The 22159-nt window shown below is 40.5% G+C and overlaps 1 protein-coding gene across 1 annotated transcript; it reads left to right on the top strand.

The window, feature by feature from the left end:
• Positions 1-5177: 5177 nt before the first annotated feature.
• Positions 5178-17656, top strand: LOC308076913 (B-cell receptor CD22-like; the record flags this gene model as incomplete). Its single annotated transcript, XM_080417430.1, has 8 exons — positions 5178-5223; positions 6258-6515; positions 8435-8692; positions 11955-12218; positions 12357-12665; positions 14054-14135; positions 14594-14621; positions 17349-17656. 8 exons carry the CDS (start codon positions 5178-5180, stop codon positions 17460-17462), a joined length of 1359 nt encoding a protein of 452 aa, XP_080273556.1. The 3' UTR covers positions 17463-17656.
• Between the last annotated feature and the right edge of the window lie 4503 nt (positions 17657-22159).

Raw genomic sequence — 22159 nt, 5'->3', positions numbered from 1 at the left:
GGGGTAGCGTTTCACTGTTTCTGGCGAGCATTATGTAACAATATATTGATACAATGATAGGCATTCATTTGGTATCCCAGCAGCGTTTGGGAAGCCGAGAAACCGGCTCTTTCACGAGCGCTGTGGGCTTATTTAGACAGGTTTTGAAAAATGCAAAGTGTGGTAAAAGTAACGACATAATGGCACAATGACAAGCAATGTAACAATATATTGACATAGTGACAGGCATTATATGTTGTATACCAACAGTATATGGAAAGCCGAGAACCGGCCCCTTTTCCAAATACTTCTGGGCTTATTTACGTGTAAAAGACATATTGGTACAATGACAAGCATTATATAACAATATATTGACACAGTGATGGCATAAGTAGTATCCAGCAGTGTTTGGAAGGCCTAGCACCGGCCCTTTTCCTAGCATGTGGACTTATTTCGACAGGGTTTAAAAAATGCAAGGTTTGGTTCTTTGTAACAAATTTATTGGCACAAAAAACAGGCATTATATATTGTACCGACCTCAAGAATGTGCAAAAATACCCTCTTTTTCCTTGGTTGCAGAGGAGTGGTCCCTGACCCTGTCCAGTGAGGGTCCCTGTCTTTTCCCTAACGTCAAAGGGGGGATCCGCTCCCACCCACTCTGACCTAGCAGACCTGGGTGGGACGGTCGGTAATGCTGTGTCTCCTTCTAGGTCTGTCAGACACTGGGAGGAACAGGGTGGTCAATGTCGCGTACCCCGCCCACGAGGGGGTCGGGTGGCGTCGCGACGCTGTGACCCTTTTGAATAATGCAAGGTGTGGCAGGTGTAACAAACATGTTGGCACAATGACAAGCATTATATAACAACATATCAACACGGTGATAGGCATTATGTGTTGTATTCCAACAGTATTTGGAAAACCGAGTACCGGTCCTTCTCCAAGTACCCTTGGGCTTACCTTAACAGGGCTTGAATAATGCAAGGTGTGGCAAGTGTAACAATTATATTGGCACAATGACCAGCATTATATAACAATATATTGACACAGTGTTGTGCCGGTGGAAGCAGCCCGTCCCGGGCTAAGCATGGCGACGTCCGAGGAGTCCTGAGCAGATGGGAGCTCCTCATCGTCGTATTCCTCCTCGTTGTACTCGCCTTCCTCGTACTCTTCCTCCTCGTTGTAGTCCCCCTCCATGGAGTAGTGGTCGTCCTCCAGCTGGCCGCTGGAGAGGAACGGTTGGGGTGGGGGGGGAGAGGGGGAGAGAGCCTGGTGCTGTGGGGGCTGAGGTCCAGTCCCCATGGCGGCAATGGCTGCTTGTTGTTTTTCCGCGGCCCTGTGAGAAGCTAGCTCCGCTCTCCGCAGGGCCCGAGGCGGTAGGAGGTGGCATGCTAGTATCAGCGGAGCGCCGTGAGCGTTGAGGTCCACCACTCGCGGCAGCTGAGGTTGGGGTGGGGGTGTGAGAGGGTTGCTGCGGGGCTAACAGAACAACGCTAGTCACGCCAGCATTCCCTGTACAGGCCCTGGCCTGGCCGAATCGAGCTCTCAGGAATCTCTCAGAGTAGCGAGAGTAGGCTCCGCAGAAAGAAGCCGGGTCGGAGAGCGCGTTAAACGCGTGAGCTATACCGAGACAGCCAATGCATATACGGTGTGGGTCATCCCCGGCAATGGTGGCGGAGCAGTCGGGGAGTCCGCACTGTCTCGCTGGCAGAGGGCCCTCGTAGTGAGAGACGCCCTTGTAAGAGGCCATTGTGTGGTGGTGGAGGCTAAGCTAACAGCTCTATTCGGGGAGTTAGCTTAGGGAGGGGTGCTAGTGGCTGTGGCTGCAGCTAAGCTAGTAGCAGCTAGCGGCTAGAAGGGGCTAAGTAGCAGCTAATTCCGGTTAGCAGGCCAACTCACCACGAGGCAAGAAGAAGTTGATTCAAGTTGTTTTTCCGACGCGAGAGAAAACCTGTGGGTTAATCCGAATCTCCGCTTTGAGGGTTATAGCTGGTTTCTCTCGTGGTCTAAGGAAATCGAAGATGAGTTGAATAATTGTTCTTTTCAGTTTTTATAAGCGTGTAGCCTTGTGCATCTGTCAAACAGAGGAACTGAAGAGGAAGTAATACGTCACGACCGGCCGGGCCTTATATGGCCTTCCGGAAAGGGGAAGGACGGCCGGTCACGTGACATACCCTCTTGCCCAATACTGGGCCCCGGGAGCGTATTGTGTAGCTCTGTTGCATCGCCAGATGGCGCTGTTTCCCATAGTGAGTGCCTCACGACTCAAACGACAAAGAACATAAATTGTCATTCTACTAGTCTGCCACCAAAATGTGGAATGTTCAGACACCATATATTAACATTTTCATTTACTTATATTATTTGACAATTTGGCAAATGTTTGACCATTTTTGTATATTGTAGTTTGTTTATTACTTTTGATGCAGTAATGGTCTTTTTTTCATTTCTTTTCAGTCTTTTTCTTTATCTTTTTTTTAGATTAAAAGGGTCTTAAAATGTCACCCATGTTACAAAGACACACAGCTGACCTATATTTGGTCATGAGCTCCATTACTTTAACTTTTTTTCTTTATTTTTTTTTCTAAAAATGCTGCCTAGCTCATTATTTTCAGTTCAAAAAATAAATAATAAATAATAATATACTAAGTAACACATTATTAAATAATATAATTATTACATAAAATAATGACATTGTATTTGCCACATTCATTATCTAGCCTGTATGTTTTGTAAAGTCAGACCTATTAATATATATTGCCATTAATAAGCGAGTTGTGGCCGGAAGGCCAGCTGACAGGCAGGAAAGTATAGTGACTCTATAGCAGTGTGTGGCTGCTTGGAAATCATGTGTATCCCAGCCAGGGCCGGGTTTATAGGAGTTATGGCCCCTGGGCTAGAGTAATTTTTGAGGCCCCCCTGGCACGCATGAAAATTTTCGTTTTTTGGCGGGTTATACTTTACATTTTGATCATAAAAAAAAGCAGCCCACCTTAACCCAACGGTAAGGCCGGCCCTGAGGATTCCCGGCATATTGCGATCATCAAAGGTTCACACACACACACACACACACACACACACACACAGTCACACACACACACACACACACGCGCGCGCACGCACACGCACACGCACACAACCCACAAAACACAACCCACAAGTGAATCTAGGAAAATCTCAAGGAGTAATATCCAAAAATGAGTTTTATAGTCGGCCTCCTGGTGGCGCTATAAAAGGCAAATGTGAAAAATGCAGGGCAAAGGTTTTTCCTTGGCCTCTAGTGAGTGCGCATACACAGTTTTACACAAATCGGTGCAGTTATAAGTAAAAACACGAAATGGCCACACAAATTGGCCTGTTATAGCGCCACCATGAGGCTGATTTGAAAAATATCAAGTGGCATTTCTTTCTCTGCCTAGTGAGAATGTATGTGCAACATTTCATGGAAATCGCATGCTGCAAACTCCTGCAAACTTGTTAGCCAATCAGGATGGAATATGAAAAATCTGAAAGACTCGTTTCGTTTAATGACTATAGAGATACTGTGTACCAATTCGCGTGACGTTTGGACAAAATCTGTAGGAGAACTGTCAAGAAATGTGTTTTGCCAAAATCGGCCTCCTGGTGGCGCTATGACAGGCCCATGTTAAAGATTTGGGGCAGAGGTTCTGCTCTGGCATCCTGGGAGTGTGTGTGCACAGTTTCATTGCGATCAAGCCAACGGTGCCCGAGATTAGCTGATCACAGACAGAATGAGACACACACACACACACACGCGCGCGCGCACAGACACGCGGACGGACGGGCGGGCGCACGGTCAGGGTGCAAAACATACTCTCTCGCCATGCCTTTTGGCCTGGCGGAGACAATAAGTAATGTTTTGGGTGAACTGCTCCTTTAAGGCAGAGAACAGTGAAGTCAAAATCATCAGTAGTTTTTCTCGACCGCAAACAATGTGAAAAGGAAGGCAGAGAGGAAACTACATATCGTCCATGTAAGGGTGGAAACCTTGTATGTCCAGAACCCTTCCTTTTTTAATATTGTTTTTTTAAACCATTTAAAATAGTGAAAATAGCAGATCCACAAGCTCATAACTTGTGCGCTTGTAGATCTGCTGTTTTCACTACTTTGTGTGACACTCTTGTGGTAGGGCATTAATCTTATGTAAAACACATAAAAAGTTGAAGTTTTGAGATGTGAGGTTTATGCCCGAAAGCAACAATGTTCTAGTTGTTTTCATCTTAACTTCCTCTTTTAGTTGTGTGTGTGTTGATCTGGTTATTATCAGTATGTTTGGACGACTGTTACCGTAGAGATGTACGTCTGAAGTGAGTGACAAGTGAGTATGTCTGAATTACCTCTTTGTAACTTAGTAAAACATATCATTTATATAAAAGAGCATAATATGACAAGTTAGCATGAGGTCATTATCAATTCAAACAAAACAGAGATGGGTAGGATGTACATTTATACTTTTAATTTAAGCATTTATCAGACGCTCTTAATCCAGAGTGATTTACAGTAATCTAGGTAAACACAAGGTAATACATCACATGCATAGATATAGTAATCTACCCACTGAGCATTTTTCCAGCTATTAGACGTTTAAAATACGTCTAAACGGCTAGGCTAAAACCGGGTTACAATGTTGCTGTTGAAATTTTTTTCAGCGGCTAGGCTTAGCCTAGACGTTGAAACAACGTCATTTCAGCAACTATAGGCGGTCTATATATGGACGGTCTATATACAGACGCTTAGTTTTAGACGGACGTCTAATAGCCGACTATGGCTCACTGGGTAGGATCATACGTAAACCAAGAACCTAGCATCAGTCTAACTCTAAACATTATGAGAACAAAAAATAATGAATATGCATTGAAACTATACAAAATGATAGGATGCCAAGTCAACAAATGAACCTGGCATCTGTCTAAATAACATGCTATCTACATTTAAATTACATTTTACCCTTTGCATAAAACTGCAAGATCATCAAGGCTAGGGGAAGTGCTACGGGCTGAGGTCAGGGCCGGACTGGGACCAAAATTCAGCTGGCATTTTGGTCCGAACCGGCCCAAAATGTTAAAATATCACTTTTTTAATGTAACATTAATATTGGAAGTTACAACCATAGATTTATGGTGTTAAAGTGTGTGTTTCATTGCAGTTGTTTGATGCTGAGGTTTTTATCTCAAGACACCATGATGTTCCTGAAGACCATCAGTGTGATTCTGATCCTGCTGCCTGGTAAGGACAGTCTAAATGGGCTTCATATTCACAGTGAAAACATGAAAGGCCTTCTAAACAGTCAAATACTGTGTTAAACAGCTAGATAAATGTGTTAAATTAAAGATCTTATTCTATTCTATTACATTTTCATATTGAGGGGGGAAAACTTGACATATTGTGTGAACAGTAGATTAAAAAATATATATATAATCTGAACATTAACCATTTTTGTTTATTGTTTATTCTTCATATTTTACAGGTGTTCTTAGTGGTGAGTATAATACAGTATCATTGTGATAAATAGAGAGAGAGAGAGAGAGAGAGAGAGAGAGAGAGGTTGTCAAAGGAAGCTCAGTCACTTTCCTCCAAATCCAGAGATACAACATTCTTAAATAAAAAAATCAACCCGATCTCCAGAGATTACCGTAACATTGCACGGAACGAGTGCACTTCATTCCGTGGATAGCCGCCTCGGAACTCCCGAATTGCGTGCATATGGTACGGCGCTGCCTTTGTGACAAAACCATTTCGGAGGCGCGCAGTCACAGGCGAATTGTCACCCCGTGAAGGACCACCGAGGGAGCTAAGGCGACCGAGTTGCTGTCCTGAACGGTGTGACATTCGCCTGTGCCTACTCAGCGCCGTTTGAGTTATGTACCGATAGGCACAGAATCGTAAATTTTATTGTGCGGACTGCTCTGCTTCCGGGTTTTTCCGTGTTGCGACTGGTTACGCCCACCGTGGGACTCGCCGTACATATGCACGCAATTTGGGAGTTCCGAGGCGACTATCCACGGAATGAAGTGCACTCGTTCCGTGCAATGTTACGGTATTCTCTGGAGATCAGGCTGAAAAAAATATATCACAGAGTAAGATAGCAACCATCTCTAACATCAGAACCACCTCAGTCAATTCACCTGAAGTCATTGTTGTCCCTGTGGGCTTGTTTTATGTATAAGTATCAATTATTGTTAACGCTCATCCTTACACTTTTTAAACACTTAGAAAATAGTTCAAATTATTTGAGCTTATTCATCTTTATTCCTCCATAGACCCTCCAGGAATTCCTTCAGTATCAGTGAATCCACCAGGAGAAGTTATTGAGGGCCGCAGAGTGACTCTGACCTGCAGCAGTGATGCCAACCCACCAGCAGACATCTACACCTGGTTCAAAGGACGGAGATCTATCTCCACTGGTCCTCAGCTGGTGAAGGAGAATGTGTCTCCTGCAGACTCTGGACAGTACATCTGTCGGGTGACAAACAAACATGGATCCCAGACTTCACCACCACACTCTCTAGATGTGCAGTGTAAGTGAACCAAGTGTTTGGATTTGATTTTAATATTTTCAACAACAAAAAAATCCAGACAACAAAACAACATCATCATTTGTTCAAGAACATTTTTAATGTGTTTTTGTCATATATTTCAGTGAGTGATTAATGATACAGAAGGCTTTTAAAGTGACATAAAAGTTCCCAATAATTTAATTGTGTCAGTGCAGGAGTGGATCAAATCCATTGCATCATACTTTGCATTGCACTTATAGGCAAGACAGGTTTATTTAAAGGTAGGGTAAGTGATATTTTTGGGTTAAAACTAAAAGTATTTTGTTAAAAGGTTAAAGGTTATTCTGATAGTAATCGTTGCTATAGAGTGTTTGTTCAGTAACAGGAGTCTCCCCGTCTCTCCAGCTCTTTAATAAGCAGGAAATGCATTTTCCGGTAGGTGTCAAAATCTCAGCCAATCAAGAGAAAGTTCCCATTTTTAAGCTTCATTTTTATAGTGTTCCAGTTCCAATTTTGTCTGCTCATTTCTTAGTGTCATCACTTCCAATTTCACTTGTTTAATCTATATCCTGATTGAGTTCTCTATCCTGATTGGATAAAATTGGAAATTAAACTGAAACTGAAACGAAAGTGCATTTTCTGTTTTATAAAGAGCTGGAGAGACGAGGAGACTCCTTTTACTGAACAAACACTCTATAGCAATGAGTACTATCAGAATATAGAGCTATTTAACACTTATTTTAACCAAAGAAAATCACTTACCCTACCTTTAAACATATTTCAACAACAAGGACATTCAATGTGCTCAAATAAATCACAATTATAAATAACATTATGATACATAAAACAGAAGAAGTGAAATAAATAACAGATACAGTTACAGTGAAGAAAAGAAAGAAAAGAGAAAAATAAAAGTAACTCAATGAAAGGCAGCATCAAACAGAAAGGTCTTTATTTGTGTTTTAATAAATAAGAGTGTCAGCAGAACCTGTAGTTTACTGGGAGTTTGTTCCAGATATAAACTAAATGCTGCTTCCTCACGTTTATTTATGGTTTTATAAAGACACAGACAGAGAGAGGAAGAGGGGGAAATTGTATTTTTTTCTAATATATTTTTTGGGTCTTTTAGGCCTTTAATTATAGTTTTTATAGTAAAGACAGACAGTAAACAGGGAGAGAGAGATGGATAGAGACAAAGATCGTCGGGAACGACTCGCGATGTACTGTCAGGCTACAAAGAAGCCTAGGTGCCCGGACCGCTATGCCAGCAGTCCGGGCAGATAATGTACATTATTGATGGTGTTAGAGTTCAGTGTTTTATTATTTTAACCAACGATGGTGTAATTTAGACACATTATTCACACATGAATTATTGTTATTGTTCATCTCTAGTGAAACATGCAGTTGCCTAGAGATCAGGGGTCTTCAACAGGGGGTCCGGGACCCCTAGGGGGTCCTCAGAGTTACTACAAATCTTTGTGTGATAGGAACATTTTACATTAACCACTTGAACCCTAGCATCCATATTCTGAGGAGAACTTTAGCCAAAAATAGCAGATCTACAAGCTCCTATCAGCTATGTTCAGCAAAGCGTTTTGGTGTAGAGGGAAAAAAGAGGAGACGAAATACAAATTGAAAGGTCAGGTTTACTAAATATTAAGGGTTTAAGTGGTTAAATGTCTGAACATACACATTAACATGAATCGAGCATATTTAAATATATACAATTACACAACACTGATGATAGTGCTGTTAAAAGTGCTGAAAAAGTAATCTGCAACACAATGTTATACAAAATGTTGTGGGGGTTCCCTGCTTCATCTCTCTTTCAGTTAAGGGGTCCCTGCTTCATCTCTCTCTCTCAGCTAGGGGACCGCTGGCCTAGAGATACGTTAATCAAATATGTTTATTTGAGCATATTGGTCTTTATTCCTCCATAGACCCTCCAGGAATTCCTTCAGTATCAGTGAATCCACCAGGAGGCGTTATTGAGGGCAGTAAAGTGACTCTGACCTGCAGCAGTGATGCCAACCCACCAGCAGACATCTACACCTGGTTCAAAGGACAGAGATCTATCTCCACTGCTCCTCAGCTGGTGAAGGAGAAGGTGTCTCCTGCAGACTCTGGACAGTACATCTGTCAGGTGACAAACAAACATGGATCCCTGATGTCATCACCACACTCTTTAGATGTTCAGAGTAAGTTAATTTACATGGTGCTTCGGGTGTTTTCAACTGTTATAGAGACTGATTCAAGCATATATGGGCATTAGTCCAGCAGCTTAGCTCCCAAATATAAAGGAATCGTTCAGTTTGCGACAAAAGCATGACATTTGGTACACTTATAGCCAGAGGCATTCCCAGAAGATTTGGATATGGAGGCATCATGAATTTTCAACATGGCGCCCATGGCAGCCATTTTTCAAAATGGCCACCAGCATCAACTGTTTTCTAATGAGTGATGGATATAATATGATATTGCAGACAAAATGTGTTGAATTTATTTACCTTATGTACTTAGTAATGTGTTTTTTGGATAATTGAACATTTTCATTAAATTCAAAATGGCCACCATTTTTTTCAGACTGGTTAGATATGGATGATCTCTGTGTCAAATTATACATTTTTCTTGATGCAGAATTTGAATTAGGAACTTTAGACTTTCTAAGAAGCTTCCTTCTATCTCACAAGACTCATATTAAGTGAGGCCAAACCTAGGGTCTATCACAGGGAACTGAGGGAAGACTATTCACACTCGCCTTCACAGAAACAGAGGGCTGTGCTTTTTTTTTGTAACTGAGCTTTTTTGCATTTGCACTGCCCAACACAACCCTTCTTACATTTGCAAGAGACAAGTTCATAACTGGACTAGCCTGCATCTGGTAGGCATGTCCAGAAGGGTTCATTGTCTCCCTCAGATGTCTTTGACCAGCCCCATTTGCACAGTGAAGGTAGTTCTGGTTTTGACACCAGCACTTGACCCCACACGTGGCCTCCTTGGTATACAGCTCTCTTGACATGCTCTTCTAGGGCAGCCTTGGTCTGAGGGATTGATTGTACATTGTGCCTCTTTGCAAATGTGTGAGACCTTGATATAGCTAGCAACAAGGGGGACCTCAGTGTTGTATGCTGGCAAGCGGTCAATGGTCTTGGAACATCCTCCCTAAGGCCCACTGAGTACAAGAAGTCTTCGGTCAGTCCCTTCACCAACAAAAGACGGGATGTTGGATCATAGAGATTGGCGTGCCATGGAAAGAATCCGTAGCTGTTATTGAACTGGGATTATGATCAATATTGTCAACAGCAGCAGTGGTAAACACATGACTGCACAACTGTGGAGGGCATACCACTTGTTCTCTAAGAAACTGCTGGCAGACGTGGTTCCTCATCTGAATTGAGAGCTGAAAAACACGATCATAGGATACGCTCAAGCCCAGATGTGCCATTTTATCTACAAGTTCCCTTTTACGTGTGTGGGCATGCAACATCAGTCCTATGTATAATGGAACTGGTGTCTCCTGTGCAGTACTGTGTCTGACAAAAGCTGCTGTGTCTGGTGCCCGCTTGAGCTTAACACTGTTGAATTTTAGCAACTGAACAATCGTAAGTGCTGCAGGAGATGTTGGTTCTTCCATCTAGTCTTTTATGCTGGGTCCCTCTAGGAACATGTTCACAAGGGTAAGCAACAGCTGTGGCACAGAGTCCTCTTGGCATTGTTAGGGAAAACCATTCAATGGTTTGGCCTCACCAATATGTGACGGCGGACAATCTGTGCAGCACGTGCAATGTGCATAGCATCTTTGTTGTTATGCTGCTCACAGGCTTTGGCAAAAGCAGTGCCGATTTCGTGTTCAAAGGCCATCAAGACATCTCTTCCCTTGTTGTAAGCTTGCATATCAGGGAACTCGGCAAGAAGTCCCTCTTTCAGCCGTGTAGAGTTAACTCTGTTATCAACCTCTACGCCTAGCTGTTCCATTCGTGACTTGTAGAGCTGGGAAAGTTCAGCTAGTTTGAATACAGGTGCTGACCCATCATGTTGTCTGGTCTCTTTTATGTAAAGCACCAACTCAGCAAACACAACACCAGAGGTTGATGCTGCATGTCCCTGGCCATTATCTTCAAGACCTTCTTAGTTAGCCTTTCTGGCACTATTATAGAGACCTACTACTTTTAGCACCTTTTACTACAGGGAAACACATTCAAGCATGGGATACAACTAGGTTCGGATAAGAAAATTGCCCTACACCTAGCCCGATTGTTCATCCAGTACCATTTAATTCCTGTGCGATCTGTACACCATCCGGGTAACTATATGAAAGTCATATAAAGCCCTATTACCCTTGGCTCGGCTGTCCCGCGCTGGCACATCCTGTCCATTCAGGTGTGGCTATCAAACTACATCTTAATATGTAAACTATTAAGTAGATGTGGGGCTAACATTAGATAGCATTTAGGACACTAAACTACACTACCACTAAACTATCACCACAACCAGCACATTAATTACAGAAAATATGGCATTATTAAGCAGAGTGTATTTAGCTGGCACTGAACCCGCATCAGTGGTGTCACCAGTGTGCCCTGGCTGTGCTTCAACATCCACGCTTACATTTCCATTCATCGAATGGTTCAGTTGTTTTCATTTTGCAGATATAAGGATTTTTGAGTTTATTGGATCAACATTTTAATTCCAATAAAATAGGTAATAGCTCTATTTTCTTGCAATTTTGATTTTGGCCATGTGGCTGCCATCTTGAAAGAAACAGTGGTCATATTCAGTTGTGAGGTAGAAGGAAGCTTCTGGCCAAAGCTATTGAATTCTGCATCATAAAAAGATATTTGACACCGAGATCACCCATATCAGACAGTCGTACAAGTGACGGTGGCCATCTTGAATATTCAATGACAATTTTCATTATCCAAAAGACATTTACCAAGTACTATGTACGGTAAATCAGTCTGAAATATCATATTATATCCATCACTCATAAGAAAACAGTTGTTGCTGGCGGCCATTTTGAAAAATGGCTGCCATGGGCGCCATGTTGAAAATTCATGATGCCTCCATATCCAATTCTTTTTGGAATGCCTTTGTACCAAATGTCATGCTTTTATCACAAACTGAACGATTGTTTTGGTTATCTGCTGCACTACATGCTTTTATGCCCAAATATGGAGATGTCACCATATATGGGCACGCCCCCTTCTGTGCCCATATATGGAGTTGACTGATTTGTTTGCTGATGCCATGACGACACATTGAGGTTAGAGACAACACACTCCATATTTGGTCGTAGCTGCATTGGGAACTCCTTATATGGTTATGGCTGAGTCATAGTGACATGAGCATGACATCAGAGGTCCGTCCGCCGGCCGGTCCTCTCTTAAGCCAATTGTAATATAGGATGATAATAAATACCCGATTACTGATGATGACAACATACTCACATCCCCTCTTCAGTGACCCCATGGAATATCTCCATATCAATGGATCCACCTGGAGATGTTGTTGAGGGCAGAAAAGTGACTCTGACCTGCAGCAGTGATGTCAACCCACCAGCAGACATCTACACCTGGTACAGAGACACAGGAAACAGTTCTATCTCCACTGGTCCTCAGCTGGTGAAAGAGAATGTGTCTCCTCCAGACTCTGGACAGTACAGCTGTCAGGTGACAAACAAACATGGATCCCAGATGTCACCACCTACTTTCATGAATGTTCTTTGTAAGTAAAATAAAAAATAAACAAGGTTACAATTCCATTACTTGTATTCTAATGGAATGTATTTGAACCTCATTCAACACTTTCTTTTTTATATAACAACTAAATACAATCTGTCGTGTTTGTCTTTTTGACGTGCAGATGCACCAGTGAGCGTGTTGGTGGAGGTCTGTCCATCAGACAGCGTGGCAGAGGGAGGCCGTGTGAACCTGATCTGCAGCGCTGATGCCAACCCAGCGGTACACAGCTACACCTGGTACCAGAGGACCCCCGGACCTGCTGCTGGGTCCTCCGGCTCCCTGGTCCAGGTAGGGTCAGGAGGTCAGGTTCTGGTTCTGACCTCTCTGCAGCTTCACCAGACCGGACGGTACTTCTGTCAGACCAGGAACTCTGTGGGAGAAACCAACTCTACTGAGGTGCTGCTGCAGATGATCATGGACTCAACACACAGTGAGTAGAAAGAGGAGGATGTTAGAATGAAGCCTGTTAACCTGGCAATAATCAACTAACCACTTGAACCCAAGCCTCCTTTTTCTGGGGAGAACATTTGCCGAAAACAGTGTGGATATTTGATTGAATGCCCATTTTTTGTCAGAAATGTAAACAGCACCGAGGTACCGTGAGACATTTAGGGACACATTTTCTCCGGTGCCTTACCCATTATCTCTAAACTTCTTCATTTTTTACTATTTTTAAAAACATTTTCAACTAGTTCAACTAGCCGATCTGCATGGACACGTTGTGAGCTTGTAGATTGGCTATTTGAACTATTTGAAAATGTTTTTAAAAATAGTAAAACATGGCAAAGAAGTTTAGAGATAATGGGTAAGGCACCGGCAAAAATAGGGCCCTTAGGCTAAAAGGATAAGACAAAAAGTAGTTTAACATGTATGAGGGTATTGAGGGGCACTGTCTCTTTGACTGTCTTAACCCTTTAAGACCGGGAAAGCATCATTTGTGTCATTTTAAAATATCTTTGGCCATTCAAAAATAGCAGATCTATAAGCTCATAGCGCGGCACCGAGTGCCACGCTATGAGCTTGTAGATCTGCAAATCTTTGAATATATATATATATTTTAAAGTGAAACTTTTTTACTCAAATCTTTGAATATATATATTTTTAAGTTAAACTTTTTTACTCAAATCTTTGCTTATGGGGGGTACCTGGAACAAAATGTTGTGAGATGGGGGTCGGCGGCCAAATACATATAATTTTGGGTGGTCCTTGACATGAAGAAGTTTGAGAACCACTGATATTAAAGCAACATAAGATTTAAAAAAAACTGTTAGGATTTAGAAGACATTTGTGGAATCCCCCAGAAGCAAAGATTTGAGTTACAAATATTATATTCAAAGATTTGCACACATTTTCATGATTTTTCAAAAATAGTAGATTGCAAAAGTGGCATTTGATATGATTTTATTTAGCATAAAAAAAATAAAAAAAAAACACTATAGTGTAAAATTGTACAGAATTACATTTACAAAACATAGTTGAAATACATGACTATGCCTGGTTAGTAATGACATGATTACTGATAATAATAATTAGCCATTGGCATTGAATGAGGGCTCGAGCTAGAGTCTTTGCATTTTTGTTGACAAAAGAGGAAATCCTGCTCAAAAGCTTGTAGATCTATTTACAGCAAAGAGATTTATTTACAGCAAAGAGATTTGGTGTCGACAGAAATACTACAGGCTCTAGTATAGAGCCCTGGGGATCCAGGTATTTATCTAAAATATAAAGCATCAAACTAAATGTACTGAGAAGCAATGTTGATTGATTTACTTCTCTGTTAGTAATGAATTGTAAATATGGTGTCATTTGTTCTTGCAGGTGATGTCGTCGTCCTTCGTGTTGTGATGGGAGTGAAGCTGTTGGCTGTTCTGCTGTTTCCTTTGCTTATGTTGTGGCTCTGGTGAGTTTCCTGTCATCATCACTCATTCTAATGACCTGCTGAGTTTCAATATGATTCAGTTCCATTCAATGGAGCTTCATTGGCTTCAGAAAACATATGTTTACATTACCAAAGCAATGTCAACGTAATAAAAACAATGTAAGACATAAATGGGTAAAGTATGTAGAGTTAGAGGGGGTTCAGCATTGTGTTAAACAGAGCTATGTCACATTATAACGTTATTATACATGTTGGCAACAGTAAAAAGCTTTTCGAAACAAATAGCAGAAATCTTTCAGGATTCTGGAGTCACTTTTGGGGACAACTAGCGGCATCTCCACCCAAAACAATTTAAAATAGTGTACAAAAAAAGCCTTAGATTTCAATACTCTATTGAACTATATCCTGATCTTGTCAGTATTGTAACAAACATTGTAAAAAGTTTGGTTGTTTCTCTTTTCTTGTTTATTTTCCTAAAGGAAACAAGGCTCTGTCGTGGACAATGCGGTGAGTAGCTATACATTACTTTCATTGATTGCACTCATTTATAACGATGAATTCTATAATAACAATAATAATGCTATTACTAATAATAATAATACATTGATTTATAACGCACGCACTTTAAATGTTACAGGGTTTTAAAAGCAAATGGCATCAAAATAACAAAGACAAGACATAAACAGAAAACACATTCGGCAACAACAAGTCCCATCTTGGGGTAATAAAAAAAAAAAAAAAAATTAACTCATTCACAACCAGGAATTCATTAATTAATTCATCCGTCTATCGTCCCCTTTCCAGCGAAAACGGCGATTTTACTGTACCTTTGAAAAATCATGGAATATTCTCCGCGTCTCGTTACACGCACGGGGGTCCGGTAAAATCGGGAAAATTTGACTTTTGTGAATCCTTTAACATGGAAGGAGGCTATAGCTTTTTGTTTTGTTGTGATCACGGGCGCGGGTATACTCTTCTTCGGTGGTGCTTGGATCATTCCCAGGCTGCGGAGTGGAGGGTTGTGGTTTGAGCAGTTCTTAGAGGGGGGGGGGGCATCGCCGTGGATGCACTGATGAGTCAGAAGGGAGATCGTGAGTGGTTGAATCTCAGCGGCACCTTTTCTATACTCCTGTATATTCCCTGGAGCAGAAAAACTTCACAGGACTCCGATGTAAAAGAATCACAAAAAGATGTATTCCAAAAAAATGTGTTCCCTGGTTACAGAAGTGATCTAAAAACAAGTTCTTCAACTCAAAAAATATACTACGGTCAAAAAACTGTGTCGCTCTGACCCGCCCTGCACACTTAGGTGTCGGTAATTGTTAATTAAATTCTCAGTTACACAACCTGAGCTCTCTTCTTAAAGCTTCAAACTTGGCTCCCACTATCTTGCATTCCGTCCTGAAGGTGATGTGGAGCCAGTGAAGTGAACATCCATTCTTTTTTTTTTCTTTTTTTCAAACATATATAAATGAGAAAAGACAAAGGAGAAAAAAGAAGAAAGAATTAATTTAAGAAAACAGCGCCAAAATTATTTTAACATCCTTGAATTATAGTCCATGTTCGAAAAAGGAGTAGGAAGAAGTTTTGTGAAAACTTATCAGGTCCAACCCCTTCTTTATGTGTCTCAAATATCTCAAACTTTAAGAAAAAATATTTTGGCTTTCCGCCCCAGTGTTTACACACTTTCATTTAAACAACAAAAACAAGTTAAAAAAAGCACAAAAAATAAATAAATAAATAAATCAAACATACTAGACAGTCGAAATTATGCTCCAGTTCTAACCTACAGTACATTTGTTATACCTAACAAGCTATTCTATATCTATTTAGTATGTCCATTTTAAACATTTGCTTGAACGCATTCCATGTCGCACTTTGTTTCAATTCATCTCTGCATTTGTTCCATAGAGTAACTCCTTTAACAGAAATACAGTGATATTTTGCTGTAGTCCTCACTAATGGCTGATCAAACATACAGACTCCTCTCAAATTGTAATGACTTTCTCTCGTTTGGAACAACTTTTGGATATTGTTTGGTAATAATCTATTTTCTGCTCTGTACATTATTTGAACTGTTTTAAGTTCAACCAAATCTTTGAATTTTAGTGCTTTTAATTTGATAAAGAGTTGGTTAGTTGGTTCTCTATATGTGGTTTTATTTATCATTCTTATGGCTCTTTTTTGAAGGATGAATATTGAATGAGTATTTGTTTTGTACGTGTTTCCCCACACTTCCACACAGTACATTATGTATGGGAGTATAAAGTACAACATGTATAATTAACTTTTATTTAAAAAATCTTTGACCTTATATAGTATTGCAATAGACTTAGCTATTTTAGTTTTTATATAATTTATATGAGGCTTCCAGCATACTTTGTTATCAATTATTACTCCAAGAAATTTGATTTCAGTCACTTGTTCAATTTCTATTTCATTTATTGAAAGTGTTTTGTTAGTATTAATTATACGATTCCCAAATATTATGTACTTAGCTTTACTCAAATTTAGTGTCAATTTATTTGAATCAAACCAACTCTTTAATCTTTTCAATTCCTGTTCCACTGTTTCCAAAAGTTGCTCCAGGTTAGCTCCACAACAAATCACGTTTGTATCATCAGCAAATACTATTGTTTTCAATAGTTTTTAAACCTCACACATATCGTTTACATACAAGATGAAGAGCAGTGGGCCCAGCACGGAACCCTGCGGGACCCCACATTTAACATTCAGGAATTGTGATTTACAGTTGTTTATCTGTACATACTGATTTCTATTTTGTAAATAGCTACTTACCGAAGAGAGAGCTAACCCCCTAATTCCATAATTTTCAAATTTTTGTAATAACAGTTCATGAGCTACAGTATCAAATGCCTTACTGAGGTCTAGACATACTCCTATTGCATAATCTTTGTTTCCTATTGCCGTAGTTACTGTCTCAACAAATTCCATAAGTGCATGTGTTGTTGTCCTATTAGCCCTAAAACCATATTGCTGTTCACATAATACACTGTATTTGGTAATGAACTCATCTAACCACTTTCTCCAATATTTTTGAAAACTGGGGTAGGAGGGAAACAGGTCTGTAATTTGTGAGTTCGTGTTTGTCTCCAGCCTTATATATTGGTATGACTTTTGCTATTTTCATCATAAGTGTATACATAATATACACTTATGATGTCTTCATGGTTGTGAATGTGATTCATATTGAAGTGTGTCGTCATGTTCCAGGAGGACGGTCCAGATTACGTGAACATCACTGGGAGTGATGCTGGTCGTAGACGAGGCCTCCTCTCCTCTGCTGACCAGGACACCAGAGTTGTAGAAGAAGAGTCCAACATGTAAACAAAAGACCAGTGGTGGAAGAAGTACTCAAATGTTTTTTACTTAAGTAAAAGTATCAATACTGCAATGTGGAAGTACTCTGTTACAAGTAAAAGTCCGCAATTCAAAATGTACTTGAGTAAAAGTATAAAAGTATTCATATCAAAATGTACTTAAAGTACCAAAAGTAAAAGTACTAAAATGTTTGAAAATAGCAGATCTACAAGCTCATAACGCGTCGCGATGCGACGCGTTGTGAGCTTGTAGATCGGCTATTTTCAAATAGCCTAGGTTTAAAATAAGGCTAAAGAGGTTAATGTATAGCCTATGTTTTAGAATGTAATAATTTATAGTAATAATTTATATCTGCAAAGTAACGAGTAACTAAAATGTTCTAATAATTGTAGTGGAGTAAAAGTACAATATTTGCCTCTGAGATGTAGTGGAGTAGAAGTAAAAGTATTGAAAATTCCAGTCCAGTAAAGTAAAAGTACCTCATAATTGTACCTACTGTAAGTACATTACTTAAATAAATTTACTTAGTTACTTTCCACCACTGACAAAGCCATGAGGATTTATTCATTTACATTTATAATGATCAGTGTTCTGCTGCCTGAACACTGAAATACAGCTTAGATCAGCTTCTTAGTTTAAGAGCAGAAACAATAGAGAACTTTACTTCATAATAATAAGACTGTATATATTCACCTGTTTCCTAGACTGTGTGTTTTCCACTTCCTGTCGATTTCATTGGATATCATTGGTCATCTGACCAGTTTCATTGGATTTCATTGGATCAAATCGACAGGAAGTGGAAAACACATGCACAGCCTAGGAAACGGGTGAATATATATTGCTGTTACCGGGCAGAAACCTTGTGTAATACAGATAATCGGCTGGTTGTTTGGAACCGGACTCAAGAGCCACTGTGAAGGCCTAGCTGGGTTGTAAGGCCAGCTAGTCATCCTGACTATGCAATCCGTGATTAACTGGGTTGTAAGGCCAGCCAATCTTCTGGTTCTCTGGAGAGAGTTAAGATGCTCTTCGAGCGTCGCTGAGGACACTGCCTTAACCAGGGCATTCAGCGACCTTTATATTGCTGGCTGTGCCCCTGATGTCACCACGAGGATGTCAGATAGTGTTAGACATCTCCATACATGGAGCTGCCCATGTCAGTTATGCCCAAATATGGGACCATGACGTCAGTCCTGGACGTGACGGCCATCTCCATATATGGAGTCTCTGGGAAGGGTTCGCATATGTCAGACCCCGTATCTATGGCACGTCTTGGGTCTCTATGACGACTTCGTAGGTCGATCGTCTCCATTTATGGGGATCTCCATCTATAGGCCAGTGTTGGCAAGTATGCCCTGAACGTTCGCAACACCTTGTATTTCAAATTGTTATGTTTTTTCATAAATGAATGACTTAAAGCACAAAAGTATTGAAAATAGCAGATTTAACATTTTAAAATGTTTTTAAAAATAATAATAAAAAAGGAACGGTTTCCACCTGACAGCAACGATATATATATATATATATGAATATATTATGGTAAATGTTAGAGCAGTATTAAGGTACATAATGGTTGTTCATAAAAGGGTCTGGTCTCTGGGGGACTTTTCTGTAGATTACTGAAGTTCTGACGTCACTGGTTCATCCTCTGGGCAGGGTTGCCAGATCTGCTTATTATAATTTCCTCTAACCACAAGGCCACTGAGCTGGTAAGCATAACTTGGCATAACGCTTTTTGGAACAAATAGCAATAATATTTTTAGCTATCATTGGAAACCTGTAGGGCAACAATTTTCAAGTGTATTTAAGAGTACAGTACGGAGGTAGCAGTAGTTTTTCAAATGTATTTAAAGGTAATTGCTCTGTGCACCTCACGTCACCAGGCTTTCCACACAAAGGAAAAACACAAGTGGGTCTGCCGCTCTGAATGAATGAGAATAAACCTTTCTGCTTGGCAAATCAGAGCAACTGTCTGTGCCCATAAAGTTACTTAACGTTTGTTTAGCACAGTAATTGCATTCTCCACACCCTGCGACATGTAAACACAGACACATGCTTATGAAGATGGCCGGAGAATCAAAACTGGAACACAATGGGAACCAACAAAATGCGAGCATGTTAATCCCCTTTTCACATTTAAAATACATGTAAATACAGCCTCTAACGATAAAAAAAAAATACTAATATATTTTTTAGACACATATTAAATGTATTTACAGATCCCACAACGTTTACCTTGTTGTAATGTGAAGATTCCACAACAATCAAACTCTGTTAAAAACTCAGGGGGAAAGATTTAACTTATTTAGCTTGTTTCTACCTTTTAACTGTGGTCGACTTGCGGGCCTTTCTGCCAGACGCAGTCAAATTTGATGAATAGACCTTAGGGTGGTTGTGTTTCAGTGGACATCCTTCTTCTGTCACAACAGCTCACATTGTTGTACTTCACCAAGCAGATATGGGAGCTTTTTTTTGTGTGTCATTGGTCATGTTTTCAAACTCTCTTTGGGTGATTGTGATCTGTGGGAAGTACAGTATGTGTCTCTGACATCTTGGTACAGTGGGCAGGTGGCTAGACCGTGTATCTTGGTTTCCGCCTAGTTTCTTTTGTGTAACATGAGTGGTTTACACAGAGGCCTAACTAAGACATTGTGGTAATACAAATAATTCAACAGCACAATAATGACCTCTAACAAGACCATGTGACTGCTCAGTAACCCTCTTTACTGGATACAGAAAGAATATCAAATACAAGATATTCTGCTTGTAGCCTGAAGCAGTTTTAATTTTTGTAATCTTCCCTTAAGGGCAACGTTGGGTTTGGAGGAATCGTTTTTTTTATGATGGATTACAACTCATACTCGTGGTTACAGCCCATGCCGGGGAATGCCTTGCATATGCATGAATCTTAATGTTCCTTCCAAGGACGGAAATCTGAATGAATTTTGAGCTGGGGAATGCCTGAATATGTTTAATGGGTGTATTCAGGATTCAGGTGACTATATTGAGACAGTGATTGTCGACGTCGGCCCAGCAATTCCTCGAAGGTCCTTGATAATCGCTGGAGTTTGACTTGGCATACCCTGCGTCAAGCCTCTGTGTGCCGCCCTCTGGGGACGAGGACCGCTAACAGGAACTCGCCAGTGGATATAGAGCAGGTGCTCTGGATTGTAACTTTTTTATTGAAAAATAACCACCTACATTCTAAGTGGGAAAACAACGGCACTCTAAAAATGATGATGCATGACGGAAAGGCTCTGATGCAAAAATATTTGTATTCTGGGTAACATGTTCGGCTGTTAGCCTTCCTCAGACTTTTTATCTGCTCAGAGGAAAACTAATGGCCGAAACGTGTTAGCCAGAATAAAAGATATATATATATATATATATATATTTTGCAAGGAGCTTGCCAGTCTCAGAGATGATATTGGTATTCAGATGCAGATGTTGAACTAGCTGCAAGGCTCAATGAATGATTAATGGATCCCAAGCGCAGACAGACAGACAGACAGACCCATACGAATATAATAATAGACAGTTCCTGGGAGGTCACATCTACAACCTCAGATTCAGAGAGAGAAAGTTCTCAGATGTACTGTATTTTTGTTTTATTAAGTGAACATAGCAATACCACAGTGTAGAGATACTCTGTTACAAGTAAAAGTCCTGTATTAAAAATTTACTTGAGTAAAAATACAAAAGTATTGACATCAAAATATACTTATAGTACTAAGAGTAAAAGTACTCATACGTTTCTTTATAATAGCAGATCTACAAGCTTTCTAATACGTGAAGTATAAGATAGGGGTTAATTGGTTAATGTATGTATCTAAATCTACAAAGTAATTAAGATTTTCAAATGACCGTAGTGGAGTAAAAAGTACAAGCCACTGAGATGTAGTGGAGTACAAGTATAAAGTATTAAAAAAAGGACGAGAGAGGGAGAGAGAGTGTTCATAAAAGGTGAAAGGAGACCACTCTGATGAGACTTTCTGTCTGCTGTCCCCTTATTGAATGGGGACACATTAATTCATTATAAAGGATAATCAATGGGGGAGCGGGTCATTATTGAGAAATAAACCCAGACAGGGTGATTAGACCTCGACGCGATAGCGTAGGGGTCTAATCACCCTGAAGGGGTTTATTTCTCAATAATGACCCGCTCCCTATTGATTATCCCGCTTATTACACAGCTACTTAATTAAGAAATTAAGAAATTGACCTTAAAGAAACAACAAAATGAAAGATTACGGTAATGAAAGTATTCCATTACTTCATGCAATGTGCATCCAATGCAACGCGGTCATCTCGGTAAACAACGGGAAGTGAAATAGAATCAATTTGCGGTTACTGCATTGTCTATTCTCACTTCAAATGTTTTCAAAAACATTCTTGAGCGTACTCTTTAGCTGCAAATGGCATTGGGTGTTTGTTTACATAGCTGCCATGTTGGGTATAGGGCACAAAATCAAGCAACACGGATTGATATGAGTCAGAGCACCTGTCTCATTGATATGAGCCAGGTGCTCTTTGATTAGACAGCAGTCTGTTATTGAGCTCAGCGGTCAGTATTCAAAGATGACACACCACAGGGTGAGCACGGTGGCGCAGTCGGTAGCGCTGTCGCCTCACACGCCGGGGCCGTGTTCTCTCCCCCGCGTCATGCGTGCCCATACCCTGGGTGGGGTTGGCAAACCGGTGTG

The sequence above is a fragment of the Gymnoscopelus braueri genome, assembly GCF_963280865.1.
Source record: "Gymnoscopelus braueri genome assembly, chromosome: 21".
NCBI lineage: Eukaryota > Metazoa > Chordata > Actinopteri > Myctophiformes > Myctophidae > Gymnoscopelus > Gymnoscopelus braueri.
Note: the sequence above shows the minus strand (reverse complement) of the source record. Positions and strands in the feature narration are given on the sequence as shown.